This window comes from Tympanuchus pallidicinctus, unplaced genomic scaffold (genome assembly GCF_026119805.1).
Source record: "Tympanuchus pallidicinctus isolate F22 unplaced genomic scaffold, pur_lepc_1.0 scaffold7, whole genome shotgun sequence".
Lineage (NCBI taxonomy): Eukaryota > Metazoa > Chordata > Aves > Galliformes > Phasianidae > Tympanuchus > Tympanuchus pallidicinctus.
In genome coordinates, this window is record NW_026294791.1 from 5,856,307 (window position 1) to 5,877,158 (window position 20,852).

At 42.0% G+C, this 20,852-nt stretch overlaps 1 protein-coding gene across 3 annotated transcripts in view; it reads left to right on the plus strand.

Annotated features, from left to right (window-relative positions):
- The first annotated feature begins 21 nt into the window (after positions 1-21).
- TTC39A (tetratricopeptide repeat domain 39A) overlaps positions 22-20,852 on the plus strand; it is a 47,751-nt gene continuing 26,920 nt past the window's right edge. Inside the window, exons 1-6 of one of the 3 annotated variants that reach the window (XM_052665957.1) lie at positions 22-185; positions 9,439-9,543; positions 16,226-16,357; positions 16,939-17,015; positions 17,514-17,581; positions 19,474-19,538. In XM_052665957.1, coding sequence (XP_052521917.1) covers positions 145-185; positions 9,439-9,543; positions 16,226-16,357; positions 16,939-17,015; positions 17,514-17,581; positions 19,474-19,538 — 488 coding nt within the window. In that variant the 5' untranslated portion in view covers positions 22-144. Of the gene's footprint in view, positions 186-6,431; positions 6,542-7,323; positions 7,430-9,438; positions 9,544-16,225; positions 16,358-16,938; positions 17,016-17,513; positions 17,582-19,473; positions 19,539-20,852 lie in introns of those variants that run through there. The other 2 variants (XM_052665960.1, XM_052665959.1) reach the window with 2 other exon arrangements.

A 20,852-nucleotide genomic window follows, 5' to 3' on the forward strand; every position in this document is an offset into this window, starting at 1 on the left:
GAACATGCGCCGAGGCTCCCGGCCGCCGCCGTTTCACATCATGCCAGGTGGCTGCGGCGGCCGCGCGCGCCGGGGAGCAGCGGGAGCGGCGGCGGCAGCGCGGGTGTCTTTTCTGCAGCCGCCGGAGCTCCGCGCGACGCCTCCATGGAGCCTCCCGAGGGCAGCGGCCGGAGCGGGCGGGCCAGGTGCGGGCGGGGGGCGCGGGGCCGCCTCATCTCGGGCCGCGGGGGGCGGCGCGGCACGGCGCGGCACGGGCTCGGGTGGCTGAGCGCCGACCTCCTCGGCCGGGGGTCGGAGGGCCGGGCGAGCGGCGCTTCCCAAACACGCGGCGCCACCGAGGGCGCGGAACCGCCGTTTTCTTTCAGGTGCTTGTTTTCCTCCCTTGTCTCGCGTGGGAGGTCTGTGCAAATGCCGTACCTGTGCTGCAGCCCTTCAGGAGCTGCGTTCGCGTCTGTCTTTGTCTCTGCCGTCGCGTTTCGGAGCGGGGCGACGCGCCTCGCCCTGCCGGCCTGCAGCCCGGCCCTTCCACGTGTGCTCGCATTGCCAGCAGAGCGCGCGAACTTCTGTGTACGCATCGCGTTCTTCCCTGAGGGCCACGCCAGGTTTTACTTGTGGGACCACAGTGATCATCAAGTTTCAACCCCCCTGCTGTGTGCAGGTCGCCAACCAGCAGACCAGGCTGCCCAGAGCCACATCCAGCCTGGCCTTGGATGCCTTCAGGGATGGGGCATCCAAAAGCTTCTTGGGCAACCTGTTCCAGTGCGTCACCACCGTCTGTGTGAAAAAGAGTTTGCAAATCTGCGTGGTGTGTCGGGAAGTTCTGAACGTGCAGCAGAACGTTCACAAAGCGTCCCAAAGCGGTTTGTTGGATGCTGTTACATGGGGGTGTCCAATAGACGGTGCTGGGAATTCCGTGCTGAGGCCTCGTTGCCTTTCTGCAGCTCCATCTGCTGGAACCGAGGGTCACGTACCAGCACCTCGAGAAAGAACGATATTTTGCTTACCGTGCTCCAAAATGCTGGACTTGAGATGTGTTACAGATCAGGATTTTTTGCTAAATAATGGAAAAATTATTAGTATTTTCATGTTATGGCTCATGTTTTTACTTAAAAGTATATCTTTACACTGAATGATGTAGGAAATGTTTCCGTAGGACTGAGCTCGTGGTTCCTGAGGTTTTGGAGATGCTTTGGGAACAGACTGAAGTTATTAGGTTGTGGTTGGAGCGCAGGACGATCTAGTGGGCTGCTTGGGACTGAGAACAAACATCAGGTTTTTGAGCAGGAGTGATGGAAAATGGCCTCTCATCCTGCAGTTTTTTGGGTTTTTGTCTTTGATGCTAAAATTTCAGTTGTCATTTGTGGGAAAACTGTATTGAGAAGGTATTTGAGTGCAAGGATGGCCATTCAGATATACCTGACTGAAATCTCAAATGCAAGTCAGGCAGAGTGCAGTGCTGTGTTATACTGTCCCACCTGTTTGGCTCTGAGTGCAATTGTCCTGAATTGGGGAAATCTTACAGCTGTGTTTGATTTACACCAATCCACATTTCTTGTTAGAAAGGGAAGAAATGGCAGGAAGTTCCCAGATTGCTCCGATTCCCAGTCTCAAATCCCCGCTTTTTTATTTTTATTTCTTAATGCTCGTATTACTTTCTAAGTTGATTTTGCACTCTGTGAGTTGGGCAGAACAGCTGTGCCCTTCCCAAGGCCTACGAACAAACGTTCAAAATGGCTTTAGAAGCACTGGGTGGTGAGAAGCCTTGCTGCTAATGCTTTTACTGTTCTCCACTCTTGATTCAATTTGCAGGTTCAAGAGAATTATAAAAGGGTTGTGCTGAAGTGCTGTGCTTCAATTTTTATTTAATTGGAGAGAATGTGGCATTGTTACTGCCAAGGTACCGTGAAGTACGCTGTGCAGATAACTTCTCAAATACCAACTCCATTTATTGGAAGCTCTCAGGGAAAAATGCTCTGAAATTTCATGTAAAACAATAATTAAGGGCATGGCGACAGTCTCCCATTTGTCCAAAGTATTTTGTCATTCCTGAATGTATGGTTATGAGAGCCTCAAGTACTTCTCAGCAAGGGAATTGGAACAGAAGCATGGTTTCTAAGTTGCAGTAAAGCAACTGTGACTGAATAGTTCATTTTTAAAATGAGTTGCATGTTTCTAATGCAAAAAAGAAACGAAACAAAACATTGCAGCTCTGAATAAATACTGCAGGAATGCCTTTGGGGCTAAAATGTGTACTTCATCCCTTTTGTGTTTCTTACCACATTGAAATCTGGAAGAAGTAAGCATGAAGAAGTACAAGCCAGACTGAGACTGCTGAAGTTGGAGGTGTGGGGAGCTCTGGGGTCCTTGTGATAGCTCTTTATTCGGGTTATTTTTGGTTGGCAATGGAGACTCCAAGCACAGGTAGAGATTCCCCAGCATCACTCCCTCACTTCCTACTGGATCTTATTTCAGTAATACCACAGATCTCTAAGCTGATCTCGTGCTCCAAAGAAAAATAAATGTCACTGTTGCTGTCAGGCTTCTTACAATGTACAAAGCAGATGTGAACTTGCATTTTGCAAAATCCTTTTGTTGTGCGTGCTGTGAGTTTTAATGTGCCCTGCCCTACTGCAGGGTAGTGGTCTAGTGCAGCTCTTGCTCATTGCTTTTAATCTGGACAGGATTAGTCCTTTACAGATTGTGAATAACTGTCAGAAGTATAGACCAGCCAGAGATAGCGAAACTGAGACTTGGAGGATATGGGGAAAAGAGCAAATGGATACTGTAAGGTTGTTGGAAGAACTTAAGAACGTTTTAAAAAGAAAAAAAAGAAGCATGGCATGATTCATGCCTGCTCTTCAAAGTGGCAGACTACAGCACTTGGATCAATGGAAAGGAGCTGTTAAGCATTAATACAGAGTGATTTCTGATCAAAATTTAATCTGATTGCAGTGTTGCTGCATTCTGTAACAGGTTGGGGATTTGCAATTTGTTAGGCTATATATGTACGTAAATTTATTTTACAAGCAGTCATAGCAGCAAACCGCCCGCTGTGGTTTGCTCCGGAAAGGGAGCTGCAGAAAGGACACACGTATACTTTTTGTTTGTCTGAACAAATCTACCTAAGTGAATTTATTGCGCTGTTTGCCTGTTCAAATACAGGATGAGAGCTGTCAGCGTAATGCAACCCAGATCCTGCTCGCTGCAAGTCAAACAGTGGTGGGACCAAGGGCAGAGCAGGAGTCTGCCGACTTGCTGGACTTTGCTCCTCTCCTGGACTGCTTGGCCACATCCCCTTGTTCCATGAGCTGTCACTGAAACCTAAGAGCCCAAAGCAGAGTGTGTTTGCAACAAAAGCCTGTGGCACTGCTGAGACATCGGCAGCTGTGTGCTTCCAGAGCTGAGTTTGCCTCAGAAATAAAAGGGGGCTGTAAGAAGGAGGGGACAGACTCTTTAGAGATAGGACGAAGGGGAATGGTTTCAAATTAAAAGAGGGGAGATTTAGGCAGGCTGGAAGGAATACAGTTTTTACAGGAAGGGTGTTGAGGCACTGGGATGGGTTGTCCATAGGGGGGAGTGGGTGCCACATCCCTGCAGGCACCCGAGGTCAGGCTGAGTGGGGCTCTGGGCACCCGTTGGAGCTGTGGGTGTCCCTTTTCGTTGTGGGGGGTGGATTGGATGGCCTTCAACAGTCCCTTCCACCTCTAACCAGTCTGTGTCACCATCCTTGTGTGGTTTGAAGTACTGACAAAGGTCTGCTAGTTTTAGAATCGTGTTGGTTTTGTGTTTCTCTATGAAACATTTGGACAGTATTCAAATCTTTCTGATTGCTTTGCTGTTGGTAAAAGTAATGGCATTTCTGCAGCACCTTGGGGGTGTTAGACACAAGCCAGAAGTGTGCTTGAGTGCAGAGAACACTGCTGTGTTACTGCTTTGGCACGTAAACCAGGAAGGGATACAGTAGAATTAATTTTCTTACATAAACTTATTTGCTTTTGAGTTATGAAAAAGTTTCTGTATTGTCTGAAAAGTGAATGGCAAGGAATTATTAACCAGAGTTGCATTCTGGTTCTCCCTTTCACAGTAATGAGAGCAGTTCTTAAAAGATTGTTTCTGATCTGAACAGTTTTGGGTCTGCTGGCAAAACAGAAAAGGGGTTCTTCCCAAGTGATGTGTTGTTTGTTTTCTTTGCATGCAGGCATATTTTTCAGCCTGGAGATCAGAACAGTTGTCACACAGCCTGGCTCTCAGTGGTCATCCTTGTGTTTAGAAAGGAACCAGCAAACTCATACTGGCCAAAGGCAGTAACCACATTGTGTCCTCTCCTAACCGTGCTGTGTCTGCCCTGCATCACGAGAACACAAGGCAGTGTGGTATTAATAACTTCTGTAATCAGCAGGGATCTGTTTGAGAGCGTGCAGTGGGATGGACACCCTGCATACCAGTAAGCCAAGTCATGTTTGTAAGTTGGAGGTGCTTGAAATCAGGTAGGTTTTATTAAGAACCAAGCCTGTGACCTTAGAGAGATGCTGTGGGTGCTCCTCAGGTCTGCGTGTGGTTAAAGCTTTAGTACAGATACAGCCAGAGCAGCTCAGTGTCTGCAGGGAGATAGCTGCATGGTTCCTTACTGCTTCCTAGTTGGAAGAAAAGCAGCAGCTCTGGGCATTTGACTGATCTCTATTCAGTTCTGTTTCACGCTGCATAAAGAGATTGCTCAAGAATTCATTATTTTAAATGTTTTTTACTGCATCGCTAGAAGGAGCGCTGGCTGAATATAAAGGCAATGCTAATGGTCATCTTTGTGTCTGTAGTGAGGTCGTCAGCATCACAGGGGTGAAGGTGGGCTGACAAATACCTTTGCTGACGACACAAGTACCTTGAAATAGAGAAGTGTGTTGGTGCAACCCTGTTCTTTCTGCCAGTACAAGGAGTGTTTGTGCTGCCTTAAAATAGCTTGTGATCGGCATCGTCTTGTAAAAAATGAAGCTGTTAGAGAGAAATCCCTTGTTACAAAGGGGCTAATGGAAGCCAACATATCATGTTGTCCAAGCTGTTAAATATAGAATGAAATTAAGAGCAAATACTTCATAAGTACTTAACAGGAACCTTCTGAGCTGGATTTGTAGCCCTGCAGATGTGCTTTCCTTCTCTTCCCTGTAGAAGTTGGTGTGCACTGAGCAGCCTGTGCTGTGCTCAGGCACGTTGTGGTAGAAGAGCAGCTGCACGTACAGGCAGAGCTACAGCCAGAACCCAGGTTGGTGCTCACTACAGTGGCTTCTCTGATGTTCCCCAGTAAGATAAAAGCATTGTCAGTCATTATTGAGCACAGCTGGACTGGTGCTATGCAAGCCACTGAGACAGAAGGTCATTGGCATGATTACAGAGATTTAAGGTTTGTAGGTGAAATTTTTAGATGTACCTTTTTTTTTCTTTTTTTTTTCAAACTTCTCATAAATACTGAGTCCAAAGGAGTCAGTTTTTCAACATTTCGCAGAATACAAGACTGGAGATTCTTTTTATTAAAGAAATCTGTAAAACCAGTAAGCATATCTGCTCTGCTGCATAGTAAGAAATTGATCAGCATCGTGCACACAGGGAAATAAAACCTATGCAGAAATAAATAAATAGAGATCCCCTTCCCCCTTTTGATAGTGAAAACCATTATGATTCTTGTGCTTCTGAACAGGCTTAACTTTTCATTAATATTCAGGAATTTAATTTTGCTTAGTGTGCTTATGTAATTTGTTCTGTGTTGCAGTTAGCATAAAGAGGATCTGCTGTTTAAGCGAAAAAAGCATTGCTTGGATGCCCTGAGTCATTGTCCTGATGGGACGCAGTGGGGTCAGGAGCTCAGGTCTCACATTGAGCCACAGGATGTGCTGGCCTTTGTGAAACACCCCAGCGGTGGTCCTTAGAGCAGAGAACGATGGTTTCATAAATAATCAAAGCACAGTGAGAACCATGTGATTGTCCTCACAAGACCTGCAGCCAAGAAATCAAGAAACAGAAAGAAGCTTCTAAAACCAAGGGGAAGAGAGCCTAAACTTGGAAATATTCCTGATCTTAGTTTTGTTTTCTTTAGTTGAAAGAAAATGTGGGGGAAGAGAGGTTGTCAGAGCTGTAATTGTTACCAGACAAGTGGTGCTCAAAGGAAAGCTGCCAGCTGAAGTCTTGGAGAACTTGGCAGGAGCAGCACAGCCCTCAATGCACGCGGCTTTGGAGGCTGATTTTGGAAGTACCGTACCAGTTAGACATCGGGTAAACTAGTGAAATGATGAACTGTTCTTGCCAGAGTAGCTCGTTATCACTGCACAGAAGCACCTGGGTTAATTGTAAGTTGTAATTAGTAATTATTTCCAACTGGGAAAAAAATGATAATGTCTTATCTCGGGCTGCAGCCCAGGTACACGCTGCTGTTAGGAACTTGTAATGCAGTCATTACAGGGGCAGCCTGTGGCTCTGTTAGAGTAATTTTTATAGCAGGCGCAGCACAGGCTTTTCCTGTACAGGATGTCATAAAAACAGCAAGAGATTTCATCAGGTATGTTAATGTCTTCCGAGTATCTTTCTTATCGTTTTTGAGTCCCCCTCCAGCAGCTGATATCTTTGTTGTTGATACTGCTTTGTGTAAGCTAACCAATGGACCACGCACAGGAGAAAACTTTTACCATTTGATGATGTGCTCTTGGCAAAAATTAGCTCTTAATTGATCAGCTTCTGCAGTGCAGCTGCCTGGGTGATGGGCTGTAGCTCTCGGTGATCGCAGCCTGCTGCCCTTTCTTACAGGGGCAGTGATGCTGATAAGCCAGCAAAGCAGTTTGAGAGTGTGCACTGTTTTATTTTGGCCATAGCCAGATGAGCTCACCCCACTGATTCAGCTGTTAGTGCCCACCTTTGCATATTGTTGTTGTTAGTGTTTCCCTTTGCGTGAGGTGAAAGAGGTTTGTACCTCCCAGGGCCCTGGGGACCGTGCCACAGCTGGGTGGTGGGTTCAGTCCTGGGCTGGGTGGTTATTTGATGGGACGAAGTGCTCTCACCTGTGTGCTTCTCACTCTGACAGCAATTAGTGCCTCAATTCTCTGCATTTCAGCTGGCCTCGTTTGACTCCCCATTCCAGTTTGTAGGCTTTTGATGCTGCTATGTGTTTGGGTCTGTAATTTAGCTGGGTATTTGACTTCTACCTTAGTGCTGAATGAAGTAGCTGGTGCAGTACTAACTTGAGGCAGGTCTGTAGCTACCGTGCCAGCACCTCCCAGGTCAGTAGTAGCAGCGCTCTGTGCCTGGCTCCCAGCGCTCACCGTGACGTGCTGTGCCTGCAGCAGCGATGCTCACGTTGTCCCTGGCTGTGTTGGGGCTGCAGGCAGCGCCTGGGCTCGCTGCACCGGGCACGTATGGCCATGTCGGGGCACGGCACAGCGCTGGCAGAAAGGTAAGGAGCAGGGCATGGTGTTTTCCATGTGGATTAGAGGCAGTTCTGATCTTACAGCCGAAAGCAGGAGGGAATCTGCAGCCTGCCGAAGCATGACTAATCACTTTGATACAGCGTTCAGCATTTCTAGTTTCAGGTCTGTCTTTTTGTCCTGTTGTTTGTAGCAATGAGTGATCATTTGTGGCATTTATGTAAGGTGTGTGCCTTAGTTCAGGTCATAAGACCTTTACTTGGGAGCTACGTGAAATCTCTGGTTTCCTTGGAGCATTAGGGAGGTGTGCAACTGATGTTATTGCTGCTGCTGAGGGTGGCACTGTGCTAATAATTCTTATTCCTGAGAAGATGCCAACTAATTAATGTATTCTGTTTGTGCCTTGAACTTAAATGCATTTTTTAAATATATGTATTATTTTTATGTTTTAAAAGGAGAATTTTGAACAGGTTTATTTGTATTGAATGGGCTTTGATTTATAATTGTCCTGCATGGAGCTAAACAGAACAAAAGAAAACCAGATCAAATGTTACTAGTCCAAATATTTCACAGCAGGAGAAAAATGTGTTTTATGTACTGTATAATGATTGTTTTAGGGTTTAAAAAGGCACGTAGGAGCCATAATACATGCAGGCATTAATTAACAAAGTTACTGTAAGTCAGGCTCAGAACAGACTTGGCCAGCCAGGCTGGCATGATACCACACATTGCACAAGGCAGTGCCAAGGCTGGGTTAATCCATGTTTGCAGACCAGTCAGAGTTTCCTGGGTGCAGGATTTGCAGTGTATCTCAAGTGTGATGACAGCAGCCACTATGAACAGCGTCGTGTGATGTCTCTTCAAATCTGCAACCCTGGTTTTCATATGTGTGGTAATGGTCTTTCTTCTTTGCAGTCATTATTAAAGTCAAAACCAGAATGCAGCTGCAGCGGTTATTGCTGATGCTATCTGTCTGTTCTGTGCTCCCCTATCTTTTTTCCTGAAGATGATACCAGGATTTTACTGTCTGTTTCTCCCTTCAGCAGGCTGCATTTTGCTATTTTTTAAGACAATAACAGTTTCCCAGTAACAAGGCAGTTTGCACCACTTAGAGCTTTTGCCATCAGAAACCCGCTGAGGATTTGTGCTGTGTTTTTGTGGGGGCAATTTTTGGACCGAACTTACGTGTGACATATTAATGCTTTGTAACTCTTTGATCATTAGATGCAGATGTTTCAGCTGTCCTGACACTGACCAGGTTACTTTAACTTTGTTAGTACAAGGCCTAATTTGTTTCTTCTGCAGATTTGTGTCCAGCAGTTCTGATGGGGAGGAACTTGGGCCCAAATGTTTTCAGCTGGTCTGTGTCATCCCTTTGCCAGTAACCCACAGACCAGCTGAGAGCCCTCGTTTCAAGGTCAGGCTGACATCAGAGTGCTATGAAGGAGAAAAGTACAGTCAGACTACAAAGATAATCTTCTGACTTGGAGATGCAGCAGCAGATTTGTGTTGGAGTGCTGCATCACTTCTGAGGGACAGTGATGTTCCCAGGGGCATGCACAGTGTGAGACTTTCACCAGCCTGTGAGTCTGTAGTGGTCTGCTGGTCAACCAAGCTGAGCATGAGCTAAACTACAGCAACTGCAGTAGTTGATAAAAACAGTCCGGTGTGATTTGGAATCATCCCACCCTTAAGCAAGCAGCAATCATGAAGTACTGAACCTGCAGTCTTTTTGAGCCTCCCACCCAGTGCTCCTGTGTTCCTGCTAAACGAGCTCATCAAAATGCCCTGCTCCCACCTGGTACTGCTGCCTGCACAGCTTCTTATTTACAGCCCATGTGGTGCCTTTTATCCTCAGGAGGCAGAAAATCTGAATTGCTTTCCAGGTGTCCCAGAGCAAGAGTTCACTCATATTTTGCAAGCATTAGGAGTGGACTGGGAGTAAGGCTAGCACTGAAGATGGGAAGTTGAAATGTACAAATATTGCACTGCTAGAAGGGAACAGATGTGCTGAGTTTATTTTCTCTTCTTCTGGCAGGTCACCAGCATCAGACCTCAACGTGGCATTGCATGAGTGCATGGCAGCTCTGGATTTATTTCTTAGCAACAAGTTCTCAGATGCTTTGGCTTCTTTACAAGCAAAGTAAGTTGGCTACTTTTACCAGTTTTCATTTGTTTATTTTCTGATTCACTATCTCTCATAAGAATTAACTAGACATCTAGTTCTCTTAGCAATCATTTATAAAAGTGTGGTTTCAGTTCAGAAGGGGAGGGTAAATAGTATATTAAAGTTTTGGAGAAGCCAGAATAAGTGCTTTACACTTGGTTGAGTAAGTAATGTAAATGATCAAAGGTAACTACAGAAAGTTCTGAATTACTGTCCAAAGAAGTAACCCTTTTGCTGTAGCACAGGATATTGGATTTTTTTTTCTCCTGAAAGAGTAAAATCTATCTTCTGACACTTGTTTTTTTTCTCCTCCTTCCCCATATTTTCTTGCATGTAACAAGAGTTGGTAGTTTTATGTCAGCAGCTAATAATGAATTGTCAAGCTTAGGGCATGTTACTCAAGGTTTCAATTCAGATGTATGAGTTTGGTTTGTGGCATGGTTATTATTGTTATTTTCTTTAATACTTCACCACTTGCAGAAACTTTCTCATGGTTTATTTTACAACTCAGTGTTGTGCTCATGTGTCCTAATTACACTGCTGCCCACCTGGAGGCAGTGAGGTCCAAAACTCCTAGAAATTGTTTTATCTTGCCAATTTCTTTGATTTCTTTTTCATACCCTGTCCTGGAGTTAGCTGTGCTCTTGGCTTGTTAAGTCCTGTTTTTTTCTCCTCAGTTTGCTCCGTTTATTTTTGAGCCATCAGCAAATTACATTGTCTTCTTTTGGATTATTGGAATATGAAGTAAAATTCATAGATAATGGAGGTTTTCTCTTTTGCCACCTCAGTTTGCCATTTCCTTTATCCTAACTGCATGACTTTAGAGGTGTTAGGAGATATCAGTGATCTGATGAGTCATGTAACCAGAGCTCTGGGTGTTCACATGCAGAACTCTGTGAAATGGCATGCAAACAATTTTCAGTAAACATTATGGCTTAGTGTGTACATTTGCTCAGACCTGTATGGGACCTCAGATATCCTCAGCAGCAGCAGGAATAGCAGGTTGCATCAGCTTCTTTTCTACGCAGTTATGCTTTTACTTACCTCATTCATCCATAAATATAGTTGTCAGTGCTCTGCACCTCCTTCACTTCCTCTTTCCATGTCCTCCACAGGTTGTGACTGCTCAGGCAGGAGCCACCTAAGGGCAGGAGTGTGTGCTTGAAATCCATCAGGGATTAGTGAATGCTGTAGATCTGCTTTGCTTTGTTGAGGTGTTCACCTCAGTTTCTGATACCACAATCTATGGCTTACCAAGTTAAGTACACTCTGAAAGACATTCATGATAAATTGTAGCCTCAAGTGTATTGCTAGAATTGGTTTTAACTCACAGCAGTGTTGTATAGTGCTTATGTATCATCAGAAGATATCATAAAAATGGTAAGAAGAATGACTATTATTGTTAAATTCTGTCAGTAAAGCCCTGTGTCCATCTGGAAATGCTTATTCAGTGCCTAGCATAAGATAGGGAGATGCTTAATTGAAAGGAGGTTTCAGTACACTGCAAAGCCTAGTGAGGCTGTGTTGTTTTTTGAAAATCCATTTTCTCATATTGCATGTGGTTTCCATCCAGCTTTTGTTGGGCCCTGTAGAATAATTTCATGAGCTGCTACTCTCTCTTTGTACCTGAGTGCATTGCGTATTGCGAAACAATTCTGAAACTGATTTTTCACATTAGCCTGTTGTTGGGAGGAAGCCTTTTTCCTGTTGTCCTTTGGCAGCAAAGGAAACGCAAACCTAGAGTATTTGCAAGTGTGATTCAGAAACAAGATGCTGCATTTCCCCGTAGATGATACCCATCAGGATACCCATCTCTTCAGGGAATGACTAGAGATGTAGAGTGGGCATATGTGGTAATGCTGACTGTTTTCTTTGGGAGTCATCAGTTCCTCACTGCTGCCTTTTAGTGTGCTGAGATTCAGAATTGATTTTCACAGTCCGTAAACATTCTATCTTTGTTTAAAGAAATACTTCTCAGTTTCTATATGCTTGTAAAGAGTATCTTATCCTCGATTTTGCAGCTTTACCAGTTGTATTGTAGGACATACTCTGCTCCATATTACATTATTGTATATTCACTTACTTACTCACATTTGGCTTCCACAGCGAGTGTATTTCCAACTGATTTGTACCATGTGTAACTGAGAGCAGATTTTGGCAATACATGAGAGTTAAAATCAGAAGATCTCTCTTTGCAGCTTAAAAAGAAATAGCTAAGGATATTGTCTAGACTTGTTGAGATAAAGCTCTTTTTTCCTGTTAGGAAAATAATATCCTCCATAAAGATGAGATTTTGTTTCATAAAAATTTTAATCTGGTGTTCTTGCTTCATAGCACTGAACATTTTGTTTCCTGAAGCAGTTTTAGCCAAAAAAGTTTAAGAGTCAGTTTTCTTTCTTAATATGGTTATTGTACAACGATGGGCTCCAATTCTTTTTTAATTCCTGCTCTAAGTTTAATTAGCTTAATCTCTTATATGCAATATTGGTACTAGGTCTAAGAAGTTCAAGAAAAACATTAGACTCAGTCACCAAACACAGCAGTTATGTTTAATATGTACTTTGTTAACTGTGACAGGGAGCATCAGTCAGACAGTCACTGGGGAGGGCACACATCTTGTGTTCCTCCTCAACCTCAAGTTACAGCAAATCAATTAAAAGCTGACTATATTTTTAGCTCTCATTTAGTTGAAAGCAGTTAATAAATGCTGAAAGAGTTGATTCCTGGATATTTCTTATTCCTTTTGGTGAAACAAACGTTTGATATTTTAACACTTATCCTAAAGGAAAGAGTGGTGTAATGACCTGGTATCAGATCATTTGGGAGAACAATAAGAAATGAATTCTCAACAAAGCAATGTGGATCATTGGTTAAGCTGCAGCACATTTTTCTTGCTGCTTGTATAACAGAAATACGAGAATGATTCATTTTGGGCAGTGGATTTTATTCAGGAAATAGTCTCCAAAAGCCATTGGAGGTGTTAGTGTAATGTTGGTTCTGGAAAGACTGTGTCTGAAAGGTGAGTTAAATCCTTTCATATGTGAATGTGCCGGATGGGTTTGACAACGTTCTGCTTTACTGCTTACCTGTAAAACTGCTGTCAGAATAGTGGAGGTCTGTGGTGCATATTCACTGTCACTGGAATTTTTAAAAATCTAAATTGCAATATTAAATGTTATCTTGTGTATTCTGAGTTTTAGAGAGCTTAAGGAAGTTATTAGGATTTGAATAGAAACGTTTTGTAATGACTGCCTTTGTTGTGTGGTAAAACGTGATCGTAGGATAAACCAGCTATGAAGTTGTTCATTGGGGCAGAGAAGTTCTATCAGAACTGTGATGGTCAAACTGAACAGTGCAAAGTAAGGGGAAGCACATGGAGGTAACTGAAGATCTAGGCTGTGTTTGGATGAAGACAGTGCAGCTCTACAGAAAGCTCAGGTTAGCTATTTATGGTAAAGAATGTCAAGAACATGAAGAAGGTCGTTATTTCCACTTTTTTTAGTGACTGGAGTCTGGAGGAACACAGCTTTATATTCTTTGTAAAAAGAACATTTATATATATTGCTGCTAAAACCTGACTTAATTATTTGTCTCACCTCCTAGCTGAAATTACTAGACTCTGTATTTTATAGAACAGTTTATTTCAAAAAGGCTGGGGGGTATTCTTGTTAAATCATAGCTTTTCAGCATAGACCAGATTTAGACCATTCCTCTGACTCAGGTTGATTAAAACGGTCTTTTCTAATTGTAAACTTAATGCTTGTGGGAAATTTCCATAGGAAATAAGTCTTTATTGGAAGATGTCCAGTTATCAAAATGGAGGCTTCCTATGGAAGCCCATGCAATAGTCTAGTGGGTTGTTTGGACTTGCTGGAATTTCTGGGCAACCTTTCAGTCCCCATGTGTCCACATCCCACTGAGGCAAGTAGTGTTTGAACCCTGATCCCCCGTTCCTGGATATGCCTTGATGAACATACTCCTTCTCAGTCCTTGCTGTTGGATTTCTTTCACTTGATACGAGCATTTTGATACTAAGTTAGCACACAAAATTGACCCTGGATTTTTTTATAAGCTAGTGATAACAAGCAATAGCTTTGTTTTATAAGCTAGTGATACAAGCAATAGCATGTCTTGCTATTGAGTTACTCTTAAAGAATCCTCAAAAGGATCTTAGCTCTGTGTTTCTCAGACAAAAGATTGGCCTTCAGTCAATTCTGAGGTTAAAACACACCAGGCTTTTAGGTTCTCACACTTCAACTGGAGAGGAGAGCTGTTGGAGTCTTCATGTAGGTGCTTGTTTCAAGTGGGAATAGGTGCCCGTCTTGAGGAATGGCAGTGCTACAAAGGTGATAGTGGTTGTACAGTAGTTGGAGAGCAGACATGTGGCAGAACTCCATAAATGCCTAAAGATATAAGCCACTTATTCAGCCATGTGATACCAACTATTTGGGTAAGTGATTAATCAGAGCATTAGTTTATGTCGTAAAGACTGTTGAACTCCAGCAGTGTCCTGAGGAGGAATCGAAATGTCCTGCTGAGGAATTGAAAGCAAAAAAAAGAAAAAGTTATGTGCAGCAAATTGCTGGAGAGGGAAATCCCTCTTGACCATTGTGTAGACAAAAGTATGATTTTTCCCTTTAAAACGGTGGGTTTAATGTTTAGCTGCTTTGATTCTGACAGCAAGTTTCTGAAATTTTGGAAGAGGTCTATTTTAGTGCCTTCCCTCTGCTTTGAATTTGAAAGGATTTTATTTTAATAAATCTGAGGTGAATTGTGTTTATCTGTGCCAGTTGAGGCGGATGAGAAATCAAATGAACAGGAACACTTCATAGGTTGGCATGTTATAATTTGTTCTTTTTTTTTTTTTTTTTCCTACTTACACTGACAGTCTACTGAAATAATTTCAGTCTGGGAGACCGAAACAGAGCTGTCCTGACTCCATGGGATTTTTACCAATTTCTCTATTATTGGTCTGTTCTCCTTTTTCACTCTGCAGATGAGATGGGTGTCAGCGTGTTTGGGGGCCCGCAATGCTTACAGCAGTTGGTTGTTTCCCAAAATGGCCTTTCTGCTGGTTTGGCTTAGAGGTTGATTAGAGCAGCTTGTTAGGTGTTAGGTCGATGTAATGTGTGCAACTGTGGGTTAAGGACAGGCAGAAAATGCTGATTTTTGCATGGTCTGAAGCTGTGCGCTGCAAATTTCTTCAGTACAGCCAGCCAGCGTGCTGTGTGCCACGTGTCCTGGAAAAAGGGAGCCCTCTGGCACTGTGATGAAGGCTGGCAAGGGAGATACCAGGTGTGTGTGTAATGCTGTCTGTGCCAGCACCAGGTATAATTTTAATCCCTAAATCTGAAAGCATTTCACAAAGTACACAAGGTGGATCATATAATTCTGGGATTTCATTTTATTGCATGTTGCCACTGAGAAGATTCTTTTTTTTCTTTTTTCTTTTTCTTTTTTTTTTTTTTCCCTCTGGAAAACACAACCAAACCTCAGGAACTCTTCAAGACAGTTTAAGTTGTTTCACTCCATCAGCAAAAGAATCAGTGCATGATAGTGAATGGTTAGAAAGCTTAAAGGGGTTCAGATCATTGCAGTGAGTTACTGGATCACTGATGAGTGCAGGGTTGTCTTAAATTACCCCTAAGGTTATCTTTCAATGCAATCCAGTTATCTAAACTCAGAGGAGAAAGAAGTGAATTGGGATGTCGTGAAAGCTTGGCAATAGAGACCTTTGTGATCAATCCTAAAGGTGTAAAGAATTGAAATAACAAACGTAGCTCTTTAGCAGTGTTCATCTGAATTTGTCATGAGTGAATTAGAAAGGTGCACAGGGAGTGCCTATAGCAGGAATTCATCTGAGCTTTCCCTTCAAGTTGCCTTTGTTGGACATCTAGGTCTGAAGATACATGGATTCATTAGCAGGTGGTTATAACATGGATACTAAGTGAATGCTGTGTGTGAGGTATATAAACCCTTTCTGCCTGAGAAACGGTGCTGGCAATGTCTGCAGATTAGGATTGCTTGCATTCCTGCCGTATCTTCTGGTTTTCTGTAAAAGGGGCACCATCTGAAGTCCCTCAGAACAGCATCTGAATTGAGCAATTTGGGATGGAAAGTTGGCAGAAGGAAAAAGCCATCATGTCTGACTGGAATATTTCTAGTAGGAAATTCTATTTGAAGAAGATGCTACTTTGGCCAGGGTTATAGAATTGTGTTACTACTACACCATCTCCTTGAGTCTGTCCTGAGTAACTGTCCCAGAATAGAATGATGTCTGGATTTCGGTCACGTATTGTTGAGTTCATTTAAGTCATTTATTAAAGAGGAAAAAAAAAAGTGATTTGTTTTCCCTGAATGGTTGGCCATGTGGTTAATGCCTGTACTTCATGTACATTTAGTACCTATCCTTGGCTCAGAATTGGAACATCTCCACAGTTATTGAAACTGGAGCTGTAGACAGGATTTCCTACACAAATCAGAATCTGTTAGCATTTCTTGGTTTTATTAACTGTTTGCATGTCCTTTGTGCCTGACTTCTAATTCATTTAGACCTAGTTCCTATCAGACTGATGCATTTCTGGAGTTGGATTTGTACTTGTTTTTTAAAGTAATAAAAACAAAGTAACTCTACTTTGAATCTTGTGTTTTCTTGCAGAACTAAAGACAGTATGTATCATGCACTGACTTATGCCACTATATTGGAAATGCAAGCTATGATGACATTTGATCCTCAGGACATAATGAATGCAGGAAACACCATGAAAGAAGCTCAAGCCACCTGTCAAAAGTAAGTGTGGGGCAATTCAGTCACTGAAGCTGGAAGTTGACATCAAGAGGCCATCTAGTCCAACCTCCTGCTCAAAGGAGCCTCAATTATGAGATCAGACCACACTCCTGAGTGTTTTCAGCATTCTGTTCCTGAAAACTTGTTTACCACAATATCTGATTTATTTTTTTTTTGTCAATCAATTTTTGTCAGTTATTTTTTTGTCCTGTCCATTGTACTGATTCTGCAGTGTCTGGAGGCTATTTACCATTTATAGGTGCTGCAGAATCATTCCATTTGGTGATGATTTTGCTGTAACCAGCTGCCTTTGAAACAGTGTGCAAACGCACGCAGTATGATTCAGAAAGTCTCCTGATCCTTTCCACCATCAAAATGGGATTTTGTGCACAAAGAATAAAAGGCAGATCTCAGGAGGGTCACGTTAACAAAAGTTTACATGGAATATTCTCATGTTTGCATGCGTAGGGAGATGACAGTTGGTGAACAGCGGAGGTATTTTAGAGACTGCAAAGATAGCCAGCTGAAAGATACAGTTCTCATGTTCCTTCATGTTCAGAATGACCAAACTGACTTTTCTGCAGATTTAGGAAGAAATCTACAGTAGCTGACTCCATCAACAACCTTGTGCATAGACAAAGCCTTGAAAACTTTACTGAAGGTAACACTGTCTCTAATTTGTCTATTTTTGTTTGGGTTTTTCACTGGAATTAGAATTGTATAGAGTTGGCAATCTGCAAGAACACATTAGGTGAAAAACTCACTGATAGAACTGATGATTTATCAGCAATTGCTGGATTGGTGTTCTGGCAATTGCTATCTCACCATGTCCAAAGTTGCTGGCTGTTTTATGTTGGCTACTGACTCAGTATTTCCAAAAATTACTGCATAAGGAAATGCCTAGAAGTTCATGGGGAAAATGCCAGAAAGGTTCCAAATTCAAGAATTTCTGGAAATAATTAGGAAATTTCTGCAAAATTACTCTGTGTACCATTACTACTTGGAGTTGCCTTGGTAGTCTAGAAGCAGTGCAAGTAATTTTGAAACTGCTTTCCTCAGTTTGAGATTTGTGAGTTTATTCCTTTGTTAATGATCTAAGTTTTGTTTAATTATTTTTCATCTGATTGATTTGTTTTTCTTCCATTCCATGTGACACTAGAGGAAATCCATGCAGAAATTTGCTATGCTGAATGTTTACTTCAAAGAGCAGCACTCACATTCCTCCAGGTATGGCTTCTTGCATAGCTCATTGCAAACAAAATACTATATATGTTCTCTATTAAAATTAATGAATTGTAGATGCTGTTATTTGACCCAGTGGTGTAATACTCTTTCATCTGGATTATTCTGTCTATTTTATTTCCATATTCCTTCTTCTTGAAGGAATATGAGCAGCCTCTAGCACTGGGACAGTTCAAGTGATGTCTGAAGCTATTGAAGCTATTACAGTAGTATTTTTTAGAACTTCCCCATTGTAACTGTAAGAATGCTTAATGTAATGTCTCTCGATTTTTTTTAAGCACTGTTTCCTCGTTTATCCGTTTTTAAAACTGCTTATAAATACAGGAGAAATTACAGAGTAAGAAAACAATTTCCAATTTTCTTCTGCATCAAGAAGACCAGTTTATTTGCTTCCTCTTCCATTCTGTGCTCAATTTTTCATGAGCACAGGAACTGAAGACACTTTGTTCCAACAGCTGCTACAATCAGTTAATTTTGATGCTTTATGTAAGTGACCAAACCCAGCTGAAAACACATAGAAATTAATATCAGGATTTTGAGGGACATTTGGACTATTCTTGTGTTGGTTATCTCTGTTGCTGGTATCTTGAGTATATAACTGAGAATACATGCTTTGATGTGCCCAAGTCCTCCCTAACTAGTTCTACAGAACAAAGCAAAACAGAATCACATCATTGTGATTGTTTTGATTGGATATTATTGGGATTCAATTATCTGGGAATATATCATCAGGAATTGCATGTCTGCTTATGGTGCGCAGCTTCTGTCCTCATCTGTTGCTCTTGAAACCATTCTTTAGGACTGCTGGCAAAAGCAAGTCAGTCTGCAGAAGGAAGCCCCTATCCTTCAGTTTGGGCCAGGAGGCTTCTGATGCTAATTTGTAATTCAGTTTCTTCTAGAGTTTACTTTTGGTAGGTTTGATAGATCGAGTTATTTTCCTGACTGGCAGAAAGATGGAAAGCTCTTTGGGCCAGATTCTGTGTCTGTTTACATACTGATGAGCATGACTGGGGCCCGTTTTCTTGTCAATAACAGTAAAGTGTTCATCTAATCTACGCTCTTTTCTCCACAATGTGTTGTACAGGCTCTAAAAATACCATAACAGAAAAAAATCATCTGCTAAAACACATGTAGCTTTCTTGTCCCAAAGCAATAGCAGATATCAAAACAAACCAGAATAACAGATTAGATTTGATTAATGGAGCAAGAAACTACCACCAGGAATTTCTCAGACTAAAGACTTCTCTGTTTGGGATACAGCTGTTGACTAATGGTCCCCCAGATACTTTCCTGTAACTTCTCAGTTCATTATAGCTAGTAAAGTAGCATGCTACCGTACAAGTATGGGGCTCATAGATCAATTCAGACTCAATTCAGACCAGAAAGAGCATATCCTGCGTAACTTTGCTTACCCTGCTTCCTTTTTTAGGATATGAAACTATATTCTGTAGACTCTTGAGGACAGGCAGTTATTTGTGTTTGGTGCTGAGCCAGGAAACATTCAGATCTTAACCGTGCTGAAGGACAAATGAGAAAGCTATTTTTCTGAAACAGCCATAAGTGCCTGGACTGTAGAGGCCATTCATTAGCTGAGCTCCCTGTGTTCATTACGGAAATTCAAATGGTCTGCAGGTCGTGGGGGCTCTCCTAATCACAGAAGGCATCAAAGTTAAGTGTATGTGTGTATGTGTATATATCTAAACAGAGTAGAAGTGTTTAAATATAAAAAGGAAGCCGTAAATCCATGTATTGTTTCTTAGAGAGTTGTACTGTGTGTGATGATGGTTATGTTCAGGGCATGTGTTCATCTTCAGATGGTAAAAGCTGTTCATAACGCTTATAAATTTATACTGCTTCTGTGTTTTCCTTTCTCACAGGATGAGAATATGGTTAGCTTCATAAAAGGAGGCATCAAAGTCAGAAACAGTTACCAGACATACAGGTATGTTATAGTGGTGATAAAATTAAGTGTGCAAGTGTGAAGTCGAATTCTCCAATTCACAAATGAATCAGTGGTTTATTTATTCCAGCCTTTATTATGGGCCTTGCATCTAGAACCTTTCTTAGCCCACGTGGATTCCTGCTTTGCAAAATGAAAGGCACTGATGTTATGGTTGAGTTGGTTTACAAATTTGCATTAGGTAGGCAGGGAATGGAAGCAAAAGAGGTAGTGAACCCCTTCCCTGTTAACTCACAAGGTTTGTCTACTTCAGATGAGGCTGTGCATGAAACAGATCATCAGGCATATAAAATAGCATTTCTTTATTGTTCTAGCTGCAGCTTGTTTTGGAACATCAAAAACCAGTAGGTAAAGCGTAATTCCATTAAGAAGGCACGAAACAAAAAACTAAGAGAAAATAAACTGAAGAGCTTGCAATGGAAAACAGCTGACTTCAAAGAAAGGTCAAACGAATTTACAGGAAATAGGCTTATCGGAGCTAATTAGCATAGAACAGATGCAGTCTTTCCACGTCACAAAGTCCCCAGACAGGCAATTCCTAGAGGATGCTTTCCCTAGCGTGTGTCACTGTCTGTGTGAAATATTGGGTAAGCTGGACCTTTAATCTGGTTAAGTTAGACAGTTGTTGTACTCTAAAGGGAAGGTGCGTGCTATTAAAAATGATAAGCAGGTTTGCTTATCTGAACTTGCAATATGTCCATTACTTGGTGTCTAGAAGCTAAAAGCATGTGGGTAAGTGTATTTATGTTCAGGCAGTAATGGAGAGCTGTTTTCAACATGTACAAAGTGTTTTGAAGTGCAGTAGTAAATTCTGAAAAGATGCATTGAAATGTATACTATGGGAAGCATGCTCAATTTTGCCTCAGTAAATTAAGAACAGTTTTAGTATATGTAAAAAGCTGAGTACTATAAAACTGGTAGAATTTAGGTGGTCTCCTTCAAAAGAATGATAAAAACGACTTACGTATAACTAGAACATATTTTAACAAGGCAAGTTGTTAAGTGAGATTGGCATTTATTGTTTTTGTACCTTTGATGTGGCAAGAAATAATTACTTGCAGCCCTGATGACAGTATGGTGCAGAAGGTTACAGAGAAAATGATGAAATGAGACTTTATTTGCATTGATTGATATTTATCACAACGGAATTGGTGGTATAAAAAGCCAACCTTCCTTTCTCTGCTGTCAGCAGAGCAGCAGCAGAACCCCTGGCAGAGACATTGGGGGAAATATTGCAAAGATGCAATTTTAGAAATTCTCTTTCAGGGCTGAAAATTTACCATGTGCTATTTAAAA